Raw genomic sequence first — 21,573 nt, forward strand, 5'->3', positions numbered from 1 at the left:
AATTATTAACCTTGACCTGTATTTGATGTGATCAATCCAAATAATTGACACGACACAAATAAATAGAAACAAGAGACATTTTATTCAATTTAATACCATACTTGCAACTCCACATGGTAATACACTTATGTACCAAACCTACCTGAATCAATACACAGCCGCAAGAACATGCACAATATACATTGAATCCGACAGTGCTAGAGAGCATGTATACCTTTAAGTTTGGTCTACTTCCTGGTTAGACACGAACACACTGATTCAGTATCCACCTATGGCAAAATAGGCATTAAATCATTTTACCTGGTCTGTGGGTATAAAACAGGCACCGGGGACATCTAGTACTTATCCCTCCTCCCCCTGATGAAGCGTGGTAGACACGTGAAACGTGCGTCGGGACGTAGGACGTCACGTCAGTGACGTCATCGAGTGGCGACATCCTTGCAGCAGTAACCAAGAGCAGGCTTGTATCACGCGAACGAACCCATGTGTTTAGCCTAATATCTCGTGTGTAGCTGTACTGTAGCTACAAGAGTGTCAGCAAATGCTATAATCTAATACAGCTTCAGACACAACTGTGCTGTGTATTTTTTGGGCCATATACATCCGGGCTATCCACATTACACTGGAATGATACAATTATAGTACATCAGGCTATCTATAATAGCGATAGTAAACCTTTTCGATTACATCTGAGTTATGTATGTGGTTTAGTGAAAAGGTGCTAATCTCACATATGTGTTGAACTGGGGATATAAACAGCATCAGCGTCAGCAATTCAAAGACATCTCCTCCGTTTGGTTTTTCATGATACACAAAACCAACCATTTGTACACACTTACAGTATAGTGGTACAATGTTAACCTCTGTGATGTATTGAATATAAACAGCGACTGGTAATGAAAGGCATTTATCCCTTTGGTTTCTAATGATATATAGAGACAATTACATAGAACGCTGAACCCCTGCTTGACCATCTGACCACTTGTACAACAGAACCTAATAATCTAAGTAATCACACAGCACTTGGATATGTAATCCTAGATATATCACGATTCAGATATTAGATATGTGATTCATAACCTGCTCTGTGAGAAATATATACATACTACCTATAGCTGCACTATATGGATGTCAAGTTATGTTGAAGTATTTAACAGTCAAATCATACTTACCATATTTGACTAATACATATCGGCCACATGTTTACAGGGATTTTTAACAATGTATCTGTGTTTTTAAAAAATTTCTATGTAGAAGTAATAAAATTTTATTATTTTGATATCCTCGGTGATTCGGGATTACCTGACAGACAAGCAGTATATTACTGTGGGACCATTGTGTCCATTATCATAATATGTGTGACATTTGAGTGCTAATAATAAGGGGTTTCTTTTTGATCAAATCTCTAATCAACACTGATACTATTGTATATATACCCTTTGTAGCACCTGTCATTTACTTTAAATTTAAGAAATTATATATGGTGACTGCGGTCTCACTCACGTATTTAATGCTCATATTTGGGCTGACAGAAGGAGAGCAGAGAAGCCAGAACACAGACACTGTCTTGAGCACAAAGGCTGTGCTGAGATCAAGGCAACCAGACACCCAGATACCTATATTTCCAGGACACAGGAACCTGCCACAGACTGACATGGAGGGCCACCTGCTTAAGGTACTTCCTGAGACTTTGGGGTGATAGGCTGGTAATGGGAATATCCCTCCAGTTCTGCAGATAGGGTCTGGGAAAGTAAGTTAGCCCTTACAAGGGGATAGGGGTTTGCTATTTTGTAGTTTTTGTATGTTTTGCCTGGATAAAGGAACAATAAAGCCAAGATATAATTGCACCCAAATCGGTCTCCACTATATGTACCTTTGCACACATCTCTTACAAACGACCAGTGATTTTTTTGTACTCATTAGCCCCAGGCACCTTTCACTCATTTATTAGACTGTAGCAAGAGCCACCTTTCCATTACCCCTTTATTTACTAACCATTTTGCTGTCCAAAAGGTCTGCATTTTAGTAACAAAATCAAATGCACCTGCATTTTAAAATTTGCAGAGTTCAAAGTTTGCTTATAAACCATTTTTTTTAGAAAATCAGAAAGAGGACAAGCAGTGCATGTTTTTATATCTATAATTCTCCAAAATAGAAGAGTTGTCAATATTAGACCTGTACTGTTGATTTGTTGTAGGTTGTGATATCTCAAGCATTAGAGTTCTTCATAGAAGAAATTACAGTGCACATAGCTTTTAAAATCTCATTGGTGTCTTCTTCAAGTGTACTGTCCACATCTTTGAAGAACTCTAATGTTGGTACAGTTAATCTGCTATTCTACAGGACAACTATGGCTGGAATAACCATAGAAAGAAAAAACACAGAGCGCACCAAAGGTAGATAAAGTGTAATATGCAGTACAAATGAAAGTGAGTATAGACTTAAATGTAAATTGACAGCAATTCAGTAGAACGAGGTGAAATGTGTCCGAGTTGCCCAGTTCCTAGTTCAGAAGGGATAAGAGACCAAGTGGGTGTTGAGCTGTGTATCCCGTGCAGCAGGATCAGCTGCTTCTCAGCGTTGACTCTTCACTTCCGGGTTCAAAGGTCCTGCATGTTTCCAGTCAGAGCGCGTCCCACATCCAGCTTTTTCCGATCTTAGAACTCACAGTTTGGCAACTTCACAGGACAATAAAATGCTACTAGCTCGCGCACAGATAGAGGACCCAATTGTCCTCTGGGAGTAGGAGGTCCCAGGCCAATCTGGCACCACGACTCACATATGGTAGCTTCGCCACGTTCTGCGAGGACACAGATGACATTGATGGGTATCTGCAGTCCTTTGAGAACTATTGTGAAATGCATGACTTACCTGAGGAGGACTGGGTCAAATACCTGGTCCCTCAGCTGTGCGGCAAAGCACACTCTGAGATAGACTGGGAGGATGCAAAGGACTACTCGGTTGTGAAGGAGGTTCGCCTGGCACATTATGCCATTACTCCAGAGACCTACCGGACCAAGTTCAGAGACCTGAACAAAGGGTCCCAGAATATGCACCTCGAGTTCTTGTCCGTGCTAGAGCACCAATCTAAACGATGGAGCGCCGGTTGTGAGTTGACAACCTTTAAGACACTCCGTGACCTGATGGCCAATGAGCAGTTCATGCTGAAATGCTTGCCTGAGGTGTGAGAGTCGGTCACCGACCGCAAACCAGCAGGCGTGAGGCAAGCGGCTGCCTTGGCAGATGACCGTGGCTGTTCGTCCACAGCTCCGAAAGCAGCTCCCAGTGCCCCGTAAATATGCAGTGCTGTTCCAGCCCCGACGGCCTGATCCCGCCCGAACCAGCGCAAGCTCGTGTCGGTCAGAAAGCGCACCTACCAGCACCTGGCTGTCGCCTACCGAGTTTGTCCATGAACGGCAGTGCTTCAGGTGCAACCAGATGGAGCACATTAAACGTGACGGTCCCAAGCTTCTTCGGCTCCAGGGTGCAGGGGCTGGGCATCGTGCAGGGGCTGGGCCAGCAGCTCGGACCATCGCCTGGATAGGCAGCACAGATGATCCGGCACACTCATCTACGTTCCTGATGCCAGTCGCAGCAACCAAAGCCCTTGTTCCAGCCGAACCAGCCTCCCAGATTGCCACGGTCGGCTTGGTCCCACTGACGTCCGGATCAAGTACCTTCGACCGGTGACCATTGAGGACCGAATGACCGCCGGTATGCTGGATTCCGGCGCTGCTGTTACTTTGGTTCGCCAAAAACGTGATATTGGAAGGCACTATACACACCACCAGTGTAAATAGTGAAAATAGTGAAAAATAATAATATAATATGATATATATGTGTCAAATTAAGTGATCATGTGACTTTGGTGATATTAAGTGAAATAGGATTGGGTAAAAAGTCTCAGACCTCCGGTGGGGACTTGTTTCCACAATTCCCCTCCACATATATCTCTCCAAAATTCCAGAGGGAGCACGATCAAACCCAAAAGAAAACCAAAAGAAAAACAAAATATTTAGTGCACTCTGATGTGACAAGTTGATATTAATATGTAATCTTGGCTCGTATAGATTTCCTACTTACATCAAGTAAGAAGTATAAAAGCCTTTCTCCAAACTGGTGTGGTTTGTTGTTTCTTCTTGTGGTTGGATAATAGATGTTTTCTCAGGGTGAGAAAATAGCAAACATGGTGCAGAACAGATTGTCGTAAATTTATAAAAGTAAGTGCATGCCATACTCACATTTTTCCAAGAATAAAAAGCACAAGGTAAAAGAGGAAGGTATGGAGATGGCACTGTGTCTTTCTATTCCCCTTTAGATTTGAGTGGTCGAGGAGTCCCTTTGCCGGTATGCCTTACTACTTGCCGTCGCTTCTCAGCAGCTGGTGTCCCTCGCGGGCTACCTTTGAGGGTTCCTCGGCGTCTGACGTCACTTTCGCGGGATTTCGATCGCGTCACTTCTGGGTGTAGCTCTGTTCGGCTCGTCTGTGTTAGTGTCTTGGCATTTAGCGCTCTGACTTCTGCCTTCTCTCCGCTTCTCTACGCGTTTTGCAGTTACCACTGCTTCGTTAGGTAGCTGTACGTCCCCAGCTCCGGAAGCGGCTCCCGGTGCCCCGTAAACATGCAGCACTGTTCCGGCCCTGATGGCCTGATCCAGTCCGAACCAGTGCAAGCTCCTGTTGGCCAGCCAGAGCACCTACCAGAACCTGACCGGCGCCTACCGAGTTTGTCCATGAACGGCGGTGCTTCAGGTGAAACCAGACGGGGCACATTAAATGTGACTGTCCCAAGCTTCTCCAGCCCCAGGATGCAGGGGCTGGACATCGTACCCCAGCAGCTCGGACGGCTTCCCAATGGAAGCAGGCACGAGAGTTGTTAGGAAGGTGTTGGAGTCTTTTCACGGACAAGCCCGGATGGACTCACCTCACTGATCATCCAGTCAACACTGGTGATCAGAAGCCCCTCCGTAAGTCTGCGTACCAAGTGTCTGTGGAGGTGAAGCAGAGCATGGAGAGGGAGCTTGAGGAGATGTTGGAGATGGGGGTGATATCTAGGTCACAGAGTCCCTGGGCCTCACCAGTGGTCCTTGTCCCCAAAAAGGATGGAACCACCCTGTTCTGCATGGACTACCTGCAGTTAAATGCCCAGAGCATGTAGGATGCCTATCCCATGCCTCGGATGGATGAGCTGTTGGACGAGCGCACTGGGGCAAGGTATCTGAACAGAATGGATTTGATCCGAGGGTACTGGCAGATCCCATTGACTCAGGAGGCGCGGGAGAAGTCGGCCTTTGTCACCCCGAGTGGCTTGTACAAATTTTTGGTCATGCCATTTGGGATGAAGAACGCGACGATTAACTTCCAGCCAGTGTCTGGTCAATCGCCTGCTGGAGGGAATGCAGGAGTATGCTCGGGCGTACTTAGATGACATAGCGGTGTTTAGTAATTCCTTGGCTGACCATTTTACCCATGTAGCACCGGCCCTAATCAAGGAGGCCAGGCTAATGCTAAAGCTGGCCAAGTGCCAAATAGGGATGGCAGAGGTTGTATACCTTGGGCACAGGGTAGGCAGGGGGCATCTCAAGCCTGAACCCGCCAAGGTGGAAGTCATTGTGGGTTGGCCATTTCCCAAGACCAAGAAACAGGTGCTAGCCTTTCTGGGGTCCACCGGCTATTACCGCAAGCTTGTACCACACTACAGTGCCCTGGCCAAACCCCTGACCAACCTGACTAAAAAGAGGCTCCCTCGCACAGTAACTAGGTCACTGAAGAATGAGCATGCCTTCTGAGCTCTTAAGGCTGACCTGGCAAGCGCTCAGATCCTGGCAACTCCCGACTATGTCAGCGGTTTCTGATTCAGACCGATGCCTCTAACTTTGGTATTCGGGCAGTGCTGAGTCAGGTGGGTGCCAATGGGGTTGAACACTGAGTCGTGTACCTAAGCCGCAAGTTATTGGATCGGGAGGCTGCTTATGCTATAATTGAGAAGGAGTGCTTGGCCATAGTATGGGCCCTTCGGAAACTCCAACCATATGTGTATGGCCGCCCTTTTACAGTCATTAGGGACCATAATCCCCTGAGCTGGTCGCAGCAGGTTTCTTGGGATAATGCCAAGCTGCTGCGGTGGAGTCTGGCCTTACAGGAGTATGACTTCACCGTACAGCACAAGAAGGAGAGTGAGCTCGACAATGCCGATGGACTTTCCTGGCAAGACGATCCAGGGCCGACTAAGCTCAGACCTTCAGGCGTCATGTTTGGAGATCAACCCCAGAGCTCTCCACTTAAACGGGGGAGGTGTGATGGTAGGGGTAAATGTAACTGCTTTTAATAAAGGTCAAGTCTGCCATTAGCCCTACCTGTCAGTAATACATATGTATTATGTTTGTTTATATATCTGTATTATAAGCCTGGTTCCAGGGGTTAATGGGATGTTCAGCTGGAATGTTGCAGAGTGGTCTGTGACCTTTCCAAGTAACTCTTTACATGTAGTTGTGTTTGTTGTTGCACTTCCCCCCACCAATCGGGTTGGGTCATATTGCAAACACCTGGGGGGAGGGAGACCCTTAGCTAGACCAGATAAGCTCAGCTTTAGCTATGAGTTCAGAGTTCTGTAGAAGAGGCAGCTGGGAGTAACTAGGAGAAGCTGCAGAGGGCAGGAAGAAAGAACAAGGGAAGTCTTTTTCATGAGGTCCCTGCTTCTAAGTCTATAGGGTAACCCCAGTTGTAAGTGTGTGTGTGTGTTGATTTACTGTATTATATAATTATTATAATAATAACACAAAAAGGTAGCTTATATTAGTAATAATCACCACTTCGCCTCAGGCCTGCAACTCCTCCACCCAGGGTATTAAATGTCCAGGTAACGTCCTGTCCTTCCAGAATTATTACATTATTAACAACTCGACAAATGTATTATCTATTTACTTGCGAAAAAAAGAATCATTCTTAAAATATTTGTTCTAAAAGCATGTTAATTAATAAGTAGCTGTAAGCGTTACTTGAGCCGAAGTTGTCACTGCATTGCCTGTTCATCTCTGGGCATTTTCCCCCGTAGCAGTAGGCTGTGCCCTTGTTACAGGGACTTCCGTTCTGGAGGAAGACGTCCGGCGGGCAGTAATTAGAAATTCCATCACAGTATTCCGGAAGGTCACATTCATTCACCGATGCCCGGCACACGGTCCCTTTCTTAGAGATCTGTTATAAGGAAAACAGCTGCAGTGGGCAGCAATTCCCCTGTCCCAGTGCTTAGACCCACATTTACAACGCAGTGCTATGCTGAGACAATTTATGGTCCATTCAAGTGACTGGGCTGTGCAGTATCTTCTAACATTGTATGGTGTCTGCTTAGTAAATAGGGCCCTTCATTTTTGCTGTTCTTATCACTGTTTCCTGCATCTACACTAGCCTGAATAGAACAAACTTCAACTGTAATGTGCTGCACAACTGGCATCGTTTAACCTGTTTACGGAGTAATTCTATAGTCCTAAGAGGCTGTTCTCGGATAACAATCTCTTTTGACTTCAATGGGGATTTTTGGCTGAAAACCGCTTGAACGGCCACTAGAATAAGGCCCTTAGTACCAGAAAGGTCTCCAATACATTGCTCTGCAATCAGCTTTAGGACTACGCTGGACTGAACGGGTTAAAAGCAAAGAAAAACAAATTAGCCCTTTTATCATGTCTAATGCAGACACCATTTGTCACGAATATCTAGTGATTTGTCTGCAAGACATGTCAAAAATTAAAAGGGGTTCCGAGTTTTCTGAACACAGTGTAGAAATCATCGCTTCAGATTTCTAAATAACAAATTGGAAAATATATCGAACACATTTTCCCTCCTTTTGTCTTGAGTGAACTGCAGGAGTTGGGTTACATGCCTATGAACAAACCAAACAAAATTATAGGACTGGGGTTTATTTAATTCTTTGGCTACAGATATTTGTGGGAGAACAGTTCCATGCATACCGGTAAAACTGGTATTGCCTAGAATATGATCTCATTTTCAGAGATTACCTTGCATTTATCACAGCATTCGCCGACAGCGCAGGTAAAGAATTCTTTTACGGTGCATGTAGATGTACAGCACTCGTCATGATCACTACAGTCCTAAAAAAATAAGAAAAGGTTAGAGGCAAAAAAAAAAGGGTTGTGCCATGAAGTAGGTGCGTATTAGGGTGCAATACGGGTTTTTCATTAAATTGTAATAGTGCACAACCGCACAGAAACTCACTATGATTTCAATCGAAGTTTCTGTGCGATAGTGCCCTGAACAGCACTATCACAGTTTAATGAATACAATTGGATACAATTGTCTGAAGAACTTCAATCTCTTGGGCTACTGTTGATACCCACCATATACATTCCGCAATCGCACTTCTCTCCTTTCTCAATGTAATAATTCCCACACACTGCTTTACGAACATTCGGTTCCACTCTGTTGTAGTTTAAGCAGAAGCTTTTCTCGGTCCAAAAGAAGCTCTGAATGTCGGTATCGCTGCAGGAGCTGAAGGTGTGGGCCTTGAAACTTTAAGGAAAGGGAAACGCGTGTGAGCTTCACATATTAGAAGAGAATTGGGGTTCATCATTCTCCCCAAAAAAGTGTAGGTGCCTCAAATAAACTCTCTTACTGGACATGCCCATATCATTTCCTGCATGGTTTATTGTAACATCTTTGAGAGCATATACAATATTGAGAGTCAGCACTCCCAAGATAAGTAGCAAAGTGTAGCAAAGGTGCAGGGAACCCAAACGGGCCTCTACATCCCTCAATACACAGACAAAAAATTAGGTAGGGACCCCGCACAGAAGCACAAGCAAGGAAGGAGCAAGTGAATCAGAATAAGTATTTTTTTGTAAACTAGCACTAAAAATAGACACCAAACATAATGTATACAAACAAGGATAAAAGATGTGAGCTCAAATAACTAAACAGAACCCAGAACAAAGGTATAACATATGAAAGAGAAATACTTAGCTCGGCTCACAACATTGACAGGGACAGGCATAGAAAGTGGCAACAAAAGGGGTAATGGTAAACAAGATGGCTCAAACTAGGGTAGGCAAGCCAAAAAAAAGAATAATATTAAATCAAGGAGGGCAATGTTTCGGGGACAACCCTGTCCTCAGTCTAAACTACAGCAGTACTTCCCTTAAAGGGTTGCCTGTGTGAATACCAAATAAAGAGTTACCAGATGCCAATACAAATGAGAAAATCACGTAGGGCCAAGATGCAAAAAAATGCTGCAGTAGGAAGCAAAGGAGAAACCATCCAACACTGGGAGACATTCTATGAGAGCCTGCTTCAGGGGGGGGGACACACCCTGGTTTATTAATGATACACTATAAAGGTTGGAACAGGTGTTAGGAGCATAACCTGAAGAAGGGACTCTGGGGGTCCTAAGTACTCTTCAGTTAGCCATTAAAAGGCATTATATTCCGATAAGACTGTTGACAGTTACCACAATATGAGGTGAATAGAATGTGTTTTTTAATATCAGATTGCGGCAATATAAATATCAACAATCTATGGTTTGTGTTACACACCGTACAAATAAAGAAAGGTTTATTTTTAATGACAACTGGAACAAGCTGATGGTGTTTGACAGCAGACGACGGGTACACCCGGGTGACATACCAGGAATTAAATCATTAAGATTGTGTTATAATCTGGTTGACAATATACAGTAAGATTGTTTATATTATATTGTCGTAGTGTTAATTAAAAAAAAAAAAAACTTACAAAATGTGAAACTACTGATGCAAGATAGATTGTATTGAAAATAAGCATGTTTTACCATGTAAGAACAGAAATGTATCATTTGTACAAGACTGCAAGTTTTCTAATAAAAAGATTAAAAAAAAAAAGCCATTATATTTACTCTAAAAATATTTGTATTTTTTTTAATGAGAAACCGTCTTTTGTCTTTAAAATAAATAATTAAATACATACATTAATAAGATACAAAGAACGCAACTGGAATTGGTGGCTAAAAATAACTGTGACGGTAAAGGCTTGAGGTGTTGAAAGCAGCATCTTACTATTGTTTTGAGTCCATAATACAGGTGATCCCTGCACATTCACAGTTCCTGTGGTTATCGTGCTTCATTCCCAAGTTGTGGCCCAGAAAATGTGCAAGGACGGGAGCAAACTCTGAAATCTTGGCCAAGGTTAAAGGATACTGAACGCAACAAGAAAAAAAGGGTTAATACTACAAATGCAGGCAATACATATTCTTATATGCCCTCATAAATACCTACATGGATTACTGTAACGGTCTACTTACTATACAGTCTTTCAGCTTTCTCCACTCTTTCCTAAAGTATCTTTTTTCTCTGCCCTCCCTACATTCTCCAGCTCTATTTTTAAAATGCTCACCCTTTCCCTAAAGATATTACATTATATATTTCATTTATAATCGACTCTGCTTAGCCCAATCAGGTCTCTTTTGAGCTCCACCCATCTCTACTGCTCTTCATTCAGAAATCATATCCCCCTGCAAAACGTTCATCCAACTTTTTCATGTCCCCCTATATGTCTCCCTATTTTATAATTTTACCTGGAAACACGGTTCTTCCAGAAAACGTTTAATTAATCCTCACACCTATGCTAGCTTCCCTCTCTTACTCGTGGCTACACCTTTTGCATGTTCATCCTTTCAATATACTGCACCTACTACAAAACTCTTTGGTTTGCGTTAGGGACGTAAAAGTCATGTAACCCTCACAGTTTCATATTAGACTGCTTTGATTGTAAGATTTATGTGTCTGGAAGTCTTTGTTGTCTATCACATTTATGATTGTGTAATTTATTAAAGGGCCAAATCCAACCAGGCAAATTCTTTTGCTGTTTTATATTTATTTTTGAACAGGATTGAAGCAGGGGGTCTCCGGAGTTGAGCCCCATTAATTTCAGCTCAAGAGACCCTCTGCTTCCAAGATACTTGGCTCTGTAGGGGGTGCCCCCGTGTCACATGGGCCAATAGGAAGTGGCACTGGATGATGTCATAGTTTCCGATTGGCCCGCAGGGCGCGGGAGCTTTGAAAAGAGGCCACTACGTGACCCCAGCTAGCTAAACCGGAGCGGCTACTGGCACCCCCTTCAGGGGTAACTCCGGAAGCAGGGGGCCTCCGAAGCTGAGATTAATGGGATTCAGCTCCGGAGACCCCCTGCTTCAATTATGTTAAAAATATTTAAAAACTTATAAAAAAATTACCATCTTGGATTGCCTCTTTAATCTCCTCGCTGCCTAAGGAGCTCCTCTGAGTGTAAATGTTGAGGAAGAAAAACATATCAACCGAATAAGACAGGGTTGCCATGTTCCTGTAAACCTGATCATTCACAGACAATGATTATATATATATATATATATATATATATATATATATATAGTTATTTATGTAATTATGTATCACTAATAATACTTTTGCTAAGTCCCTTTGCATAAGGCTACATGCTTAACAGGAGTGACAAAATCAGGGTTAACATTTTGCATGTATTGCCATCTTTTTACTTATAGCCAATGATGTTTTTTATAAAGAGAATACAGTGATGGGACCAAAATCTATTTATATGTAAGATACACTCAATAATCCAGTTTTAAACAATGATGTGACAGAAAATAAACATTTGTTCCATTCAAGGCAGTATTCTGTGCTCATTCCCAATGTTGTTAAATGGATATTTTAAATTGCGCTGGAACTGTGGAATCACCTCACATTAGTAAGCCCTGCTTAGACCAGCAATCCCCCTGCTTTAATCAAAATGACATTTCCTTGTCTATGGTGCCCTTTGAAATGCATGTCCCTGATGTCTTGAACTTGGTACTTTTGTGACATTTTCCATTACTGAGCTAGGGAGCCACCAAAAAGCGACATTACAGGGATAGGGTAAAATAGCTACCCAATCAAACCAAAAAGAACAATCTATATTTAATTCCATTATTCTTATGAAGTTATGAGAAAACTACAAAAATAGACACAGCCCCCACAACCATAATGAAAAACAGTTCAAAACGTACATGTATTTAGAAGCAAACGTCAGGAAACAAAGTAACAAGCAACGTTTCGAATCACAATGCTCCTTTCTCAAGAGTTTGATGTCTACTTCCAAATAAATGAAAGTGTGTTACTTTTTTCATTACAGTGCTGTGGACTGTGTCTATTTTTGTGGTTGCCTCATTGTCTTGGACGTTTGATGGCCTTTCCTAGTCCTCTGTGCACCCTGAATGTTTTACACAATACAAAGTTTTGAAGTTGATCCATTTTTGCTTACGTTGATATGAAGTTATGAGATGAAACATGTTACGTTTTTGGTCAAAAGGCTGCATCATAGCATGAACCATAAATAACTATAAGGAACGTTGAGTTACATATGCATTTTCGGAGGGGGCTTCTGTTTGATATTGCCAGCAGCAGGGCCAGATTAAAGTCTTTTTGGCTCTGGGCACTCTCATAATCATTGGCCCCCAAGATAAATCTATAGATAAACCATGGGCCCCTGGGAGCTTTGTAAACCCTGGTCACTGCTCCCATTGTGTCCAATGGATAATCCAGGCCTGGCCAGCAGGTAAGGAAAGAATTGTAGGAGGGCTTACAAAGATAACTCCTGCAGCGGTAATGCTGCACACCTCCCCGAAGGCCGTTTTCCCTGCTGGGGTGTTTACATCCCTGTGACTGCAAAAAAAGAAATATTAATAAATTTAAGAAGAACAAAAAAAAAAGAAAACATGCCTTGAAGAGATGTATGTTTAAAAAATAGGTTACAAGCACAGACGTATTTAAAATAAATACAATTATTATGTTTCTACATCACACTAATGTGTTCCATTTAAGTAAATCTACGAATATTTATTCGATTATCAAATACTTCTTAAACGTAATAATCTACTGTGATAGACCTATAAATGCATATAATTTGATCAAAATGGAGTGTTTTTTCTGCAAGATATGACAAAAAATAAAAGGGTCTCGTTTTTTCTTAACATACTGTAGTGTAGAAATCGTTGCTTTAAAATTTTTTTAAATAAATAAATTGGAAAATATAACGATCACCTTTTTACCCTATTGTCTTAAAAATGAATGGGATATCATACGAAATTAATGCATATGAAATTAATGTAATATCATATTAAATGAATGGAATATCATATCACATAAATTCTGAAACAGCTGTTAAAAATACTAGAGAAGGTGTTGTGTGGCAAAGAGCTTTCACCTTATAGCAGTGTTTCCTAACCAGGGGTGACCCAGAAGACATAGAAAGGGGTGGTGATTCTCCATAAGAAATAGCTCTGTTCTTACTGTACTTTGTTGACTTATGGCGTAGCACTGCTTAAGCAAGTATGGGCCATAGTGATACAAAGAGAAAGAGGGTGGCTCTGAGAGAAATTGAAGTGAAATCTTTATTCTCTTATATGGGATTTTCAGGGGATGCAAACCCCAAACCTCGGACAGCTTGCTTTATGCACCAAATACGTAATGGTGGTTTACTAAAGAAAAACAAATCACTTTTTTAAGGGGTGGGGAGGGGGGGACGACAAACCAAATAGGCCATATTGCCAGTTCTTGGAGAATCATGGAATTCAAAAGGTAAATGATTTAAGTATGTATATAAATAGTTCATACACCAACAAATACGCCAGATCATGTGGTTTGCGTATAATCAGGTCTGCCATCCTCCAGTGCAGAAACCTCGCCAGGATGTCGTCCGCTTGTCCATCCGTGTTGATCATGTCTGTTTCATTCCAAACTTCGACTTCTTTCACTAGGACCACCACCGAAAATGGCATGAACATCTGGGGGTTACAGTCAGACAGAACAGTATTTAAAGCAGCAGTCCAAGCTGTCATTTTTATTTATTTTTTACATTTTATTTATTTTTCCCTTTAATATGTACATCAATACAATCCACACAATGATAAGTAATTAGCTAAGTTGCCGAACGATCCGTTCTCCTGTGATCGATCGGCGAAGATTCAGCTCGGGGGTTCACTAAATGGCTGTCAGTGCAGCAGAAGAGGACCAAAGATGCAACGTTCTGTGGGGAAGATCATGTGGCCAGGCAGTCATTAGATACAATTGGTGCACTCCTGGAGACGGCAGGGCTCAAAAAGAGGTGTGCCAGATCCTGTTTCAGCAGGGGATATAAATAGTTGCGATAGAAAAAAAATGCTTGTTACATTATAATACATTAAAAATGTAATTCAGAATTTTTTTTAAATGCTACAAGTATTTTCTCATAGTACATAACTGATTTATTTAAAAAAACACACACACGTAGGATATTGCTTGGTCTGCAGCTTTAAGAAGCAAAAACACTAATCTTAGGGCAGAATCTTGCAATGTGAACACTGGGATTGGAGAATTTGTAAGAAGCCTGTTACAGCTTCTCAAATCCTAGTGTTTACATTGCAAGATTCTGCGTATTGTTTCATCCTATTTGATCCTACATGCCCTCATTCTTCCCAACTTTGTAATGAAAATTCCTTAAAAAAACAAAAAAACAAAACAAAAAAACAAAAACAAAAAAAAAACAATTAACTCACTGATCTCAGCTCATTTCCACACATGTTGATGAATGCATCCGTAATCGCATTTGCATCTCCTCCGATGCTACGGGACTATGGGTCAAGGAAATAAGTGAATTATGGAATGTGTTTGAATACATTAAAGAGAGAATAAAAGTGTGTATGTACCGAGCACGAGCATTTTAAGTGAAACGTCTTTGTGTTTTGTCACTGTTTTGTCACAGAAATTGTATTTGTGATGGTGATGTTTTTAATTAAAAATCAAAACAGAATTTCAGTGCAAAAACGCAGAGAAGTTTGACTTAGAACATGCGTGCACGGCAACCCCCCTGTTTTACCTATTTGTACTTCTATATGTATAGTAACTGTGAATTCCTGGTGTGCGTGTCTCCGTGTGTGTCTCTGTGTGTGTGTCCGCATCTCAGTGTGTGTGTCTGTGTCTCTGTGTGTGGGCTTCTCTGTGTGTGTGCGCTTCCCTGTGTGCTGTGTGCGTGTATGTGTGTATCTGTGCAGGCGCGCCCCATGGGCATACTGTGCAGGCGCGCTCGGACGTGGCACGTACTACACAGGTGCCCCCGGACGTGGCGCCTACTTCACAGGTGTGGCAACTGCACAGGCTACTGTGCAGGTGCCTGTAGTGCCTACTGTGCAGGCACGCCCGAATGCGGCGCCTACTGCGCAGGCGCGCCGTGATGTCGGGAACGGCTCCTGCTCATGCGTGCCGAGCGTGGGAGGCCTCGGCATGCGCGCCAGGTGCCATAACGGCCTCTTCTGCCAGCACTTTCGTCTCCAACAAGGAGATTTACTCCAAGAAGAATGTCTCACTTGGTAGGTGTCAGCACAGAAGTTTCACTTAAAAAAATACTCTATGGTGCGCAGTAGCAGAACAAACTGGAATGCATTGTATATCCCTCAGGTTATTTCAGCAGTTTTGAACAAACTGTGTTGACAGGTAGTGTTTCTGTTTTTGCAATAGAGCAATGTGTTTTTTTTTTTTTTTTATAATCATAAGTGCAATACAAAACTGAACTATAGGCCGTGATCTGTGTAATAGAGTAAATCTTGATGTTGGATGTGTTAGGCCTTGGCCATGTTTGGCGCTTGCTGGCGGAAGCGTGCTGACGCGCGCTCCCGCTCAGCACTGAGCCCCTACAGCCGCAATTAGAGCGGCTTTAGTAGGGACTCACCTGCGCTTCCGCGCCCTTGCGGAAGCGCAGGTTTTAGGGGAATTTTAAATTCCCCCACTTGCCGGCGTGACAGGCCGGTCACGTGAGCGGTTCGCCCAATGAGGGCGAACCAGCTCCGTGACATCACTGGCCCGCCCCCGGCCAGTGACGCGCCCGCCCCCCGACGGCCTGCTGAGAGCACGTGCGGTAAGCAACCGCAAGGCCAGGGAAAGCACCCGCTTTCCCTGAGCCTCAGCGCGCCTCAGCACGCCAGCGGTAAGCGTGTCCGAGGCCTTAGAAATGCATTATAAAGGCTTTTTGAAAGTTTTAATTTGGAACTTGGATTGAGAGCAAGGAATGTCATTGTCAATAACGAAGATTTGAACATTTTGGTCCTAAGTGGGAAAGTACATTTAAGTCGGCTGCTGCGGAGTTTGTACAAGAAAAAACAATGAGAAACTTACCAGGCCATTGCTAATAACTATGAAGATGTGCAGTGTTTTAACAATTTCATAGAATAATGTCGTCTGAAAAAAAGTTAAATAAATATTTAAGGAGAGGGGACATCGGTTCAAGTTAAATGAAGAAACATATGTTGTATCTGCTTCTAGTTACAGGTAAATATAAGAACGAGTCATAACAGCCCAGGTGCACAAAGCTCCGTTAAAACAGGGCAAATAACGGGACATTACCTAAATAGGTAACAGATGTTATTTCCCCTAAGTCTAACAGGTGTCCAGTAAACTAATTATATGCAAAAAGAAGGGACGTTAATTATCTAATTAGAAAAGGCTTAACACCATGTTAAGTTAACACTGCCTTATGCAAAGTATATTTAAATGCTCACACCCCACACCTTGTAAAGGATTTCCATAAGACCTACATTGACAAGTCTAAGATTTCTTGTGATGAAGGGGTTACTGGTGTCCAACAGGACCAGAACCCACAACGTCTGCTTTTAAGGGCAGCAGCTCTTGCATTGAACTATCTCAGATGCTGGATAGCTCCACTGTCACAGCAGCATACTTTAGAACTCTACTGCTCACACCTGCAGCTAATCATACTCCTGGACACTCTCCTGGCTTCCTTTAAAAGCATACTGTTTTTTTTTCTCTCTCTCTCTCTCTCTCTCTCTCTCTCTCTCTCTCTCTCTCTCTCTCTCTCTCTCTCTCTCTGTCACCCTTTCTCTTTGTCACTCTCTCTCTCTCTCTCTCTCTCTGTCACCCTTTCTCTTTGTCTCTCTCTCTCTCTCTCTCTCTCTCTCTCTCTCTCTCTCTCTCTCTCTCTCTCTCTCTCTCTCTCTCTCTCTCTCTCTCTCTCTCTCTCTCTCTCTCTCTCTCTCTCTCGTCACCTTTAGGTACAGTATGACGTAAATAACTTCAGGTTAGACCCCTGTGCTAGAAAGCACCAACATATGATTGTCTTGGTGCTCAAAACACGTGAATTTGTAAATCAAATTTAGATGAATATATTTTGTATCAGGGATGGTGCAAGTGGTCATAAATGTAAAAGAAGAGTTGAGAGAGGGAAAAAACAGTACTCCAAATAATGAACTTTTCATTACAATTTAATTAGTCAGTAATTAATTTAAAAATTACAAAAATGGAAATACAAAAATATTGCAAGGTTCAAAGGCATACACAGTTACAATTGGAGGAGCAGAGAGGAGAAAATGGGCAAGTAGAGATTTACAGCATGGAGGCCACACTTACATATTTCACAATATCTAACAGTTAATACTAATGTAATGTTAAAAATATATACAGTGGAGGCAGAAACAAAAATTAACAGCGCACATCTTGGGCCGGCGCCAAACCACCAACAGCAGCTGTGGACCACCCAGTGAGATGAAGCCATGACCGGAGAAGAAGCAGACAGCGCTAGAAGCATCGCAATTCCTCCTAAGAAATACACAGCAGAGGCACACAGGATTCCAAGATGGCGGCAGCACGAGGCAACACAGGCAGAAGCTGATGCAGGAGCAGCGGGAAGAATAAATGACAGTGCCAGACACTACCAAAGGTGATCTAGATGACCTATTAAAAAACATGGTGCAGAAAATGGAAATAGAAATTACCAAGGTAGTGTCTGAACTAAGACGTGATTTGCATGGACTGGGAGAAAGAACTGACTGTCTGGAAGGAGTAGCGGACGAACCGATCTTAGTCTAAAATTTCACCGACCATGAACTGGTAGCTTTAAAAGCACAAGTAAACACCTTGACGGAAGCACTGGAAGATTCAGAAAATCGTGCCAGACGAAACAATCTGAGATTAAGGAATATCCCAGAGACTAAACTGCTAGAGGAGCTGGAAGAATTTGTGACAAGATTTTATCAGAGCATGCTTCCAGATATTACAGAAGAGAAATAACTAATAGACAGGGTGCACAGGACTTTGGGACCAAAACAATCTGACCCTAATAAGATGAGTTGTCATACTGCAGGCTCATTACTATACGCTGAAAGAAGCAATCATGCAAGCCTCCAGGTCAAAATCATGGATAGAATTCAGAACCAGATATTTAGTGACCTTGCCCCCTCCTCTATGCTCAAAAGAAAGGAACTGCAAGCAGTCACAAAGAAACTGAGAGACCACCAAATTAGGTATACTGTAAGTGGGGCTTCCAATTCAAGATAGTAATTTGGCATAATGGATCAACATTAGTGGTGAAGACGCCAGAGGAGGTAGAAAGAGTGGTGATTAAATTGGGACTAATGCAAAGAACTAAATCACCATCACCTCCGCCAACTGGTTCACTGCCCGCAGACCTGGCCAGTCCCCAGCACTGAGGTGGGTAAGGGTATAACACGCACCTACAGCAGTGAGGGCGTGCCCGGAGTGTGGTAAGTTGCGTTGCCGGGCCTGGTGAGAAAAGGGTTAACCATACACTTGCAGAGTCCGGGGTGCCAGAAGTCGGAGGGTTAATGTCCAAGAGCCAAGGGTCCGGGGCAGGAGAGAGCAGCGTGGTGATGTCCAAAGCAGAGTCCAGGGGTAGAGAGGTACACGTAGTAAAGCCAAGCCGAGATCAAACCAAGGGAATCCAAACAGAGGCAGGGACAGGAACAGGGAGCTGGAACAGAGAGCTAAGCAAAGTTACTGCACACAGGAGCCACAGAGAAGCTATGCTGAGCGACGACGGAGAGGGCAGACTGAGGTAATAAAGGAGGAAGAACCAATGGTACAGTAGCAAGGGGAGGAGCGGAGGCCTGTCTGAGTGAATGCAGGGATAGGTCCAGGGGGGAGGCAGGGGTGTGATAGCTAGTAATGGCCTGCAGCCAATGAGGGGCGGCGCCAGCAGCACGGGAGGGCAGGTAAGAGGATCGGGTGCGCGCGCCTTCTGTAATTAATTATTTATTATTCTTTTTATTTTTTAGATTTTTCAATATTAGATTACATTATAATATCGATGAGGTATATACATTTGTTTTTTGAGTCTTGTCTTTTTCTGTTGTGTCATTGAGTCTATTGTTGTTAACCCCTGTGTGATAGTGTTTAGTTTGTCCTAGCAGAAGCTGTTGCTTTAAACTGTATTTGATTGAGGCTGAAGTTTGGTCCAATCAGTGCCGTTAGAGGTGTATATTAAGTAGTTCCACCTCTACCTTTCCAAAACCCTGAGGAAGTGACGTTATCACGGTTAGACGTCACGGCGCCTTGGAGGAAGTCAGAATTGCATTACGTGTTGAATTCACCTCACAGCACACGTGGACTGTGCGGGAGCGGTCTCTACATGTTGCGGCGCCATTGCTGAGATCTACAGACAGCCGAGGAAGTGCGTGGCCTTCTCCTGCTGGTTTGGGCATTCGCAAGGGACTCGCTCCGTCCAGAAGATTTGCCATTGTTTGCTACTGTTTGGTGTTCAACGCGCTGATGTTCCGGACCTGTTGTAAGTAGGATTTTGGGTTTTAACCCCTGATGATCCGCTACAACAGGCTTCTTTGTTTTAATAAATTAGTTTTATGTTATCAGCTTCTGTATTTCATGTTTTATGTTGTTGTTGTTAGTTAGTATTGTTCTATGTATTTTGTGTTTGCAATACACACTATGATTTTCTTTTTTGTATCTTTCCGCATGTCACGGACCTACTGAGTGGAGCCCCATCATATAATACACCTGATTGGACTTTTAGCTTGGATTCAGTGGACATTATTATCACTGTGGGCGCTGGTCTGTATTTGTTTTACAGAAATTAAGAAAAGTACACATTTCTACAACTATTAAATCAATCAAAATGAGCGATGGAGATATCACATTTGATTCAAAGATAGTTGAAGAAGAATTTATAGCATATTATTCTTCGTTGTAAAATTTACAAAATAAACACAAACAAAATCCAGATGTATTTAAACAACAATTAGAAACTGAAAGGGTTAAAAGTTAAGGCCAGAACCTCCATCTTGTCTGCCTGAACTTTTTCCTGAACTAAGTGATATATGTATGCAAGAAACGACCTCCAGACAGGCAGAATTGTTCTGTTGGCTGGACACCAGTACTTTGTTTTCTTTTAATCGGCTTGCCTGCAGGTTTTGTTTACAGAATGCAAGGCTAGATGGAAAGTCCCCAGGAAAAGTTGTCATTTTAGTAATATGCTAATGTTGTTACGCCTCTAATTAACACTTTATCTTCCTGTATAAATAGTATTGCTTTTCCACAATAAAGTTGAGAAGAAGAATCAGAATCACACTCTCTGTGTCTCTTTCTTAATTTTCCGAGCACTCGTACGTCATCAGATCAGATTCCAACTGCCCAGGGCGTGTTTCCAGTCACGGCCGGTTGTCCGAGGTGGTCCCTGGTGTATTATAAGTTTACGAACCTTACCAAAACATATCTAGATGCCTGTCAGTTACCATCCCTGAACAAGTCCTACTACATGCAGAAATTTCGCAAGATGAAATACTGGCAGTGATCAAAGAACCGAAAGCCCCGAATACCAGGGATAGCAACATTTGCAAACATGGTGAGTAGCTGACGACGAGATGATCGGCCCTCTGAAAAGGGCTCACCCGGCGAGTTGATTCTGCTGCAGAGAGAGAGCCGCCTTTCTCTGCTCAAATCTCGTCCGAAATGAAAAAAAAATAATTTACATTTTATTACTAGTGTAGATGAGCAGGGGGTCTGCGGAGCAGAACCATGTTGATTTGAGGTCCGGGAACCCCCTTCTTCCCGAGATACAGGCCCCGTTATGGGAGTGCCGGTTTCTCCTATGCATTAAAATGTCCCGGTCAAGTGACGCTGGACATTTACATGCATAGGAGATACCGGCACCCCATAACGAAATTGTATCTCGGGAAGCAGGGGGTCCCCGGACCTCAAACGACAAGGTTCTGCTCTGCAGACCCCCTGCTCATCTACACTAGTAATACAATTTAAATTAAAATATGTAGTAAGTACCAATACACAACCCACCCACTGTGCCCCCACATAAAACCATTATTTATTTATTTGAACATATTATTGATAGCATAGGCCAACGGGGGTCCTCGGGCATCCGGGGGTTCTCGGGTGGTCCCCGTGGAGCCCCGCTGGCCTGCGGTACCATTTGTGTTGTTAAAAAAAATAAAGGTGGCTTACATTTCAATAAATACACCTCTCCCACCCCACCCCCTCCCAAACACACACAGTACAGTAATGTGCAAATTAACTATTATCCAGATATGGATAATTGTTAATTTGCCCATTATTAAACAAAACATTAGCCAGGCAGCATAAATAAAGTAAATAAAAAGCATTCTATTTACCCCTGCCAACATGAAGGGCATCCTCATCCATCACAATTCAAAACAATTTAATCTAAACAATAAACAGAAATAGAAAATATAACAGCCAATAGAAGAAATGCATTTAGCCAAAAATGCATTGGCTACCGCTGTATTCATCTGTACCCTA

General features: G+C 42.8%; 1 protein-coding gene across 1 annotated transcript in view; it reads right to left on the reverse strand.

Moving 5' to 3' along the window:
• Window positions 1-21,573, reverse strand: part of LOC142495603 (disintegrin and metalloproteinase domain-containing protein 9-like) — a 131,586-nt gene that overhangs the window by 59,509 nt on the left and 50,504 nt on the right. The window contains exons 7-14 of the mRNA XM_075601294.1: window positions 16,153-16,215; window positions 14,541-14,615; window positions 13,621-13,790; window positions 12,591-12,669; window positions 10,036-10,175; window positions 8,350-8,521; window positions 8,011-8,103; window positions 6,997-7,192 (exon numbers count right to left, since the gene is read on the reverse strand). Coding sequence (XP_075457409.1) covers window positions 6,997-7,192; window positions 8,011-8,103; window positions 8,350-8,521; window positions 10,036-10,175; window positions 12,591-12,669; window positions 13,621-13,790; window positions 14,541-14,615; window positions 16,153-16,215 — 988 coding nt within the window. The remainder of the gene's footprint in view (window positions 1-6,996; window positions 7,193-8,010; window positions 8,104-8,349; window positions 8,522-10,035; window positions 10,176-12,590; window positions 12,670-13,620; window positions 13,791-14,540; window positions 14,616-16,152; window positions 16,216-21,573) is intronic.

Source organism: Ascaphus truei, chromosome 5, assembly GCF_040206685.1.
Source record: "Ascaphus truei isolate aAscTru1 chromosome 5, aAscTru1.hap1, whole genome shotgun sequence".
NCBI lineage: Eukaryota > Metazoa > Chordata > Amphibia > Anura > Ascaphidae > Ascaphus > Ascaphus truei.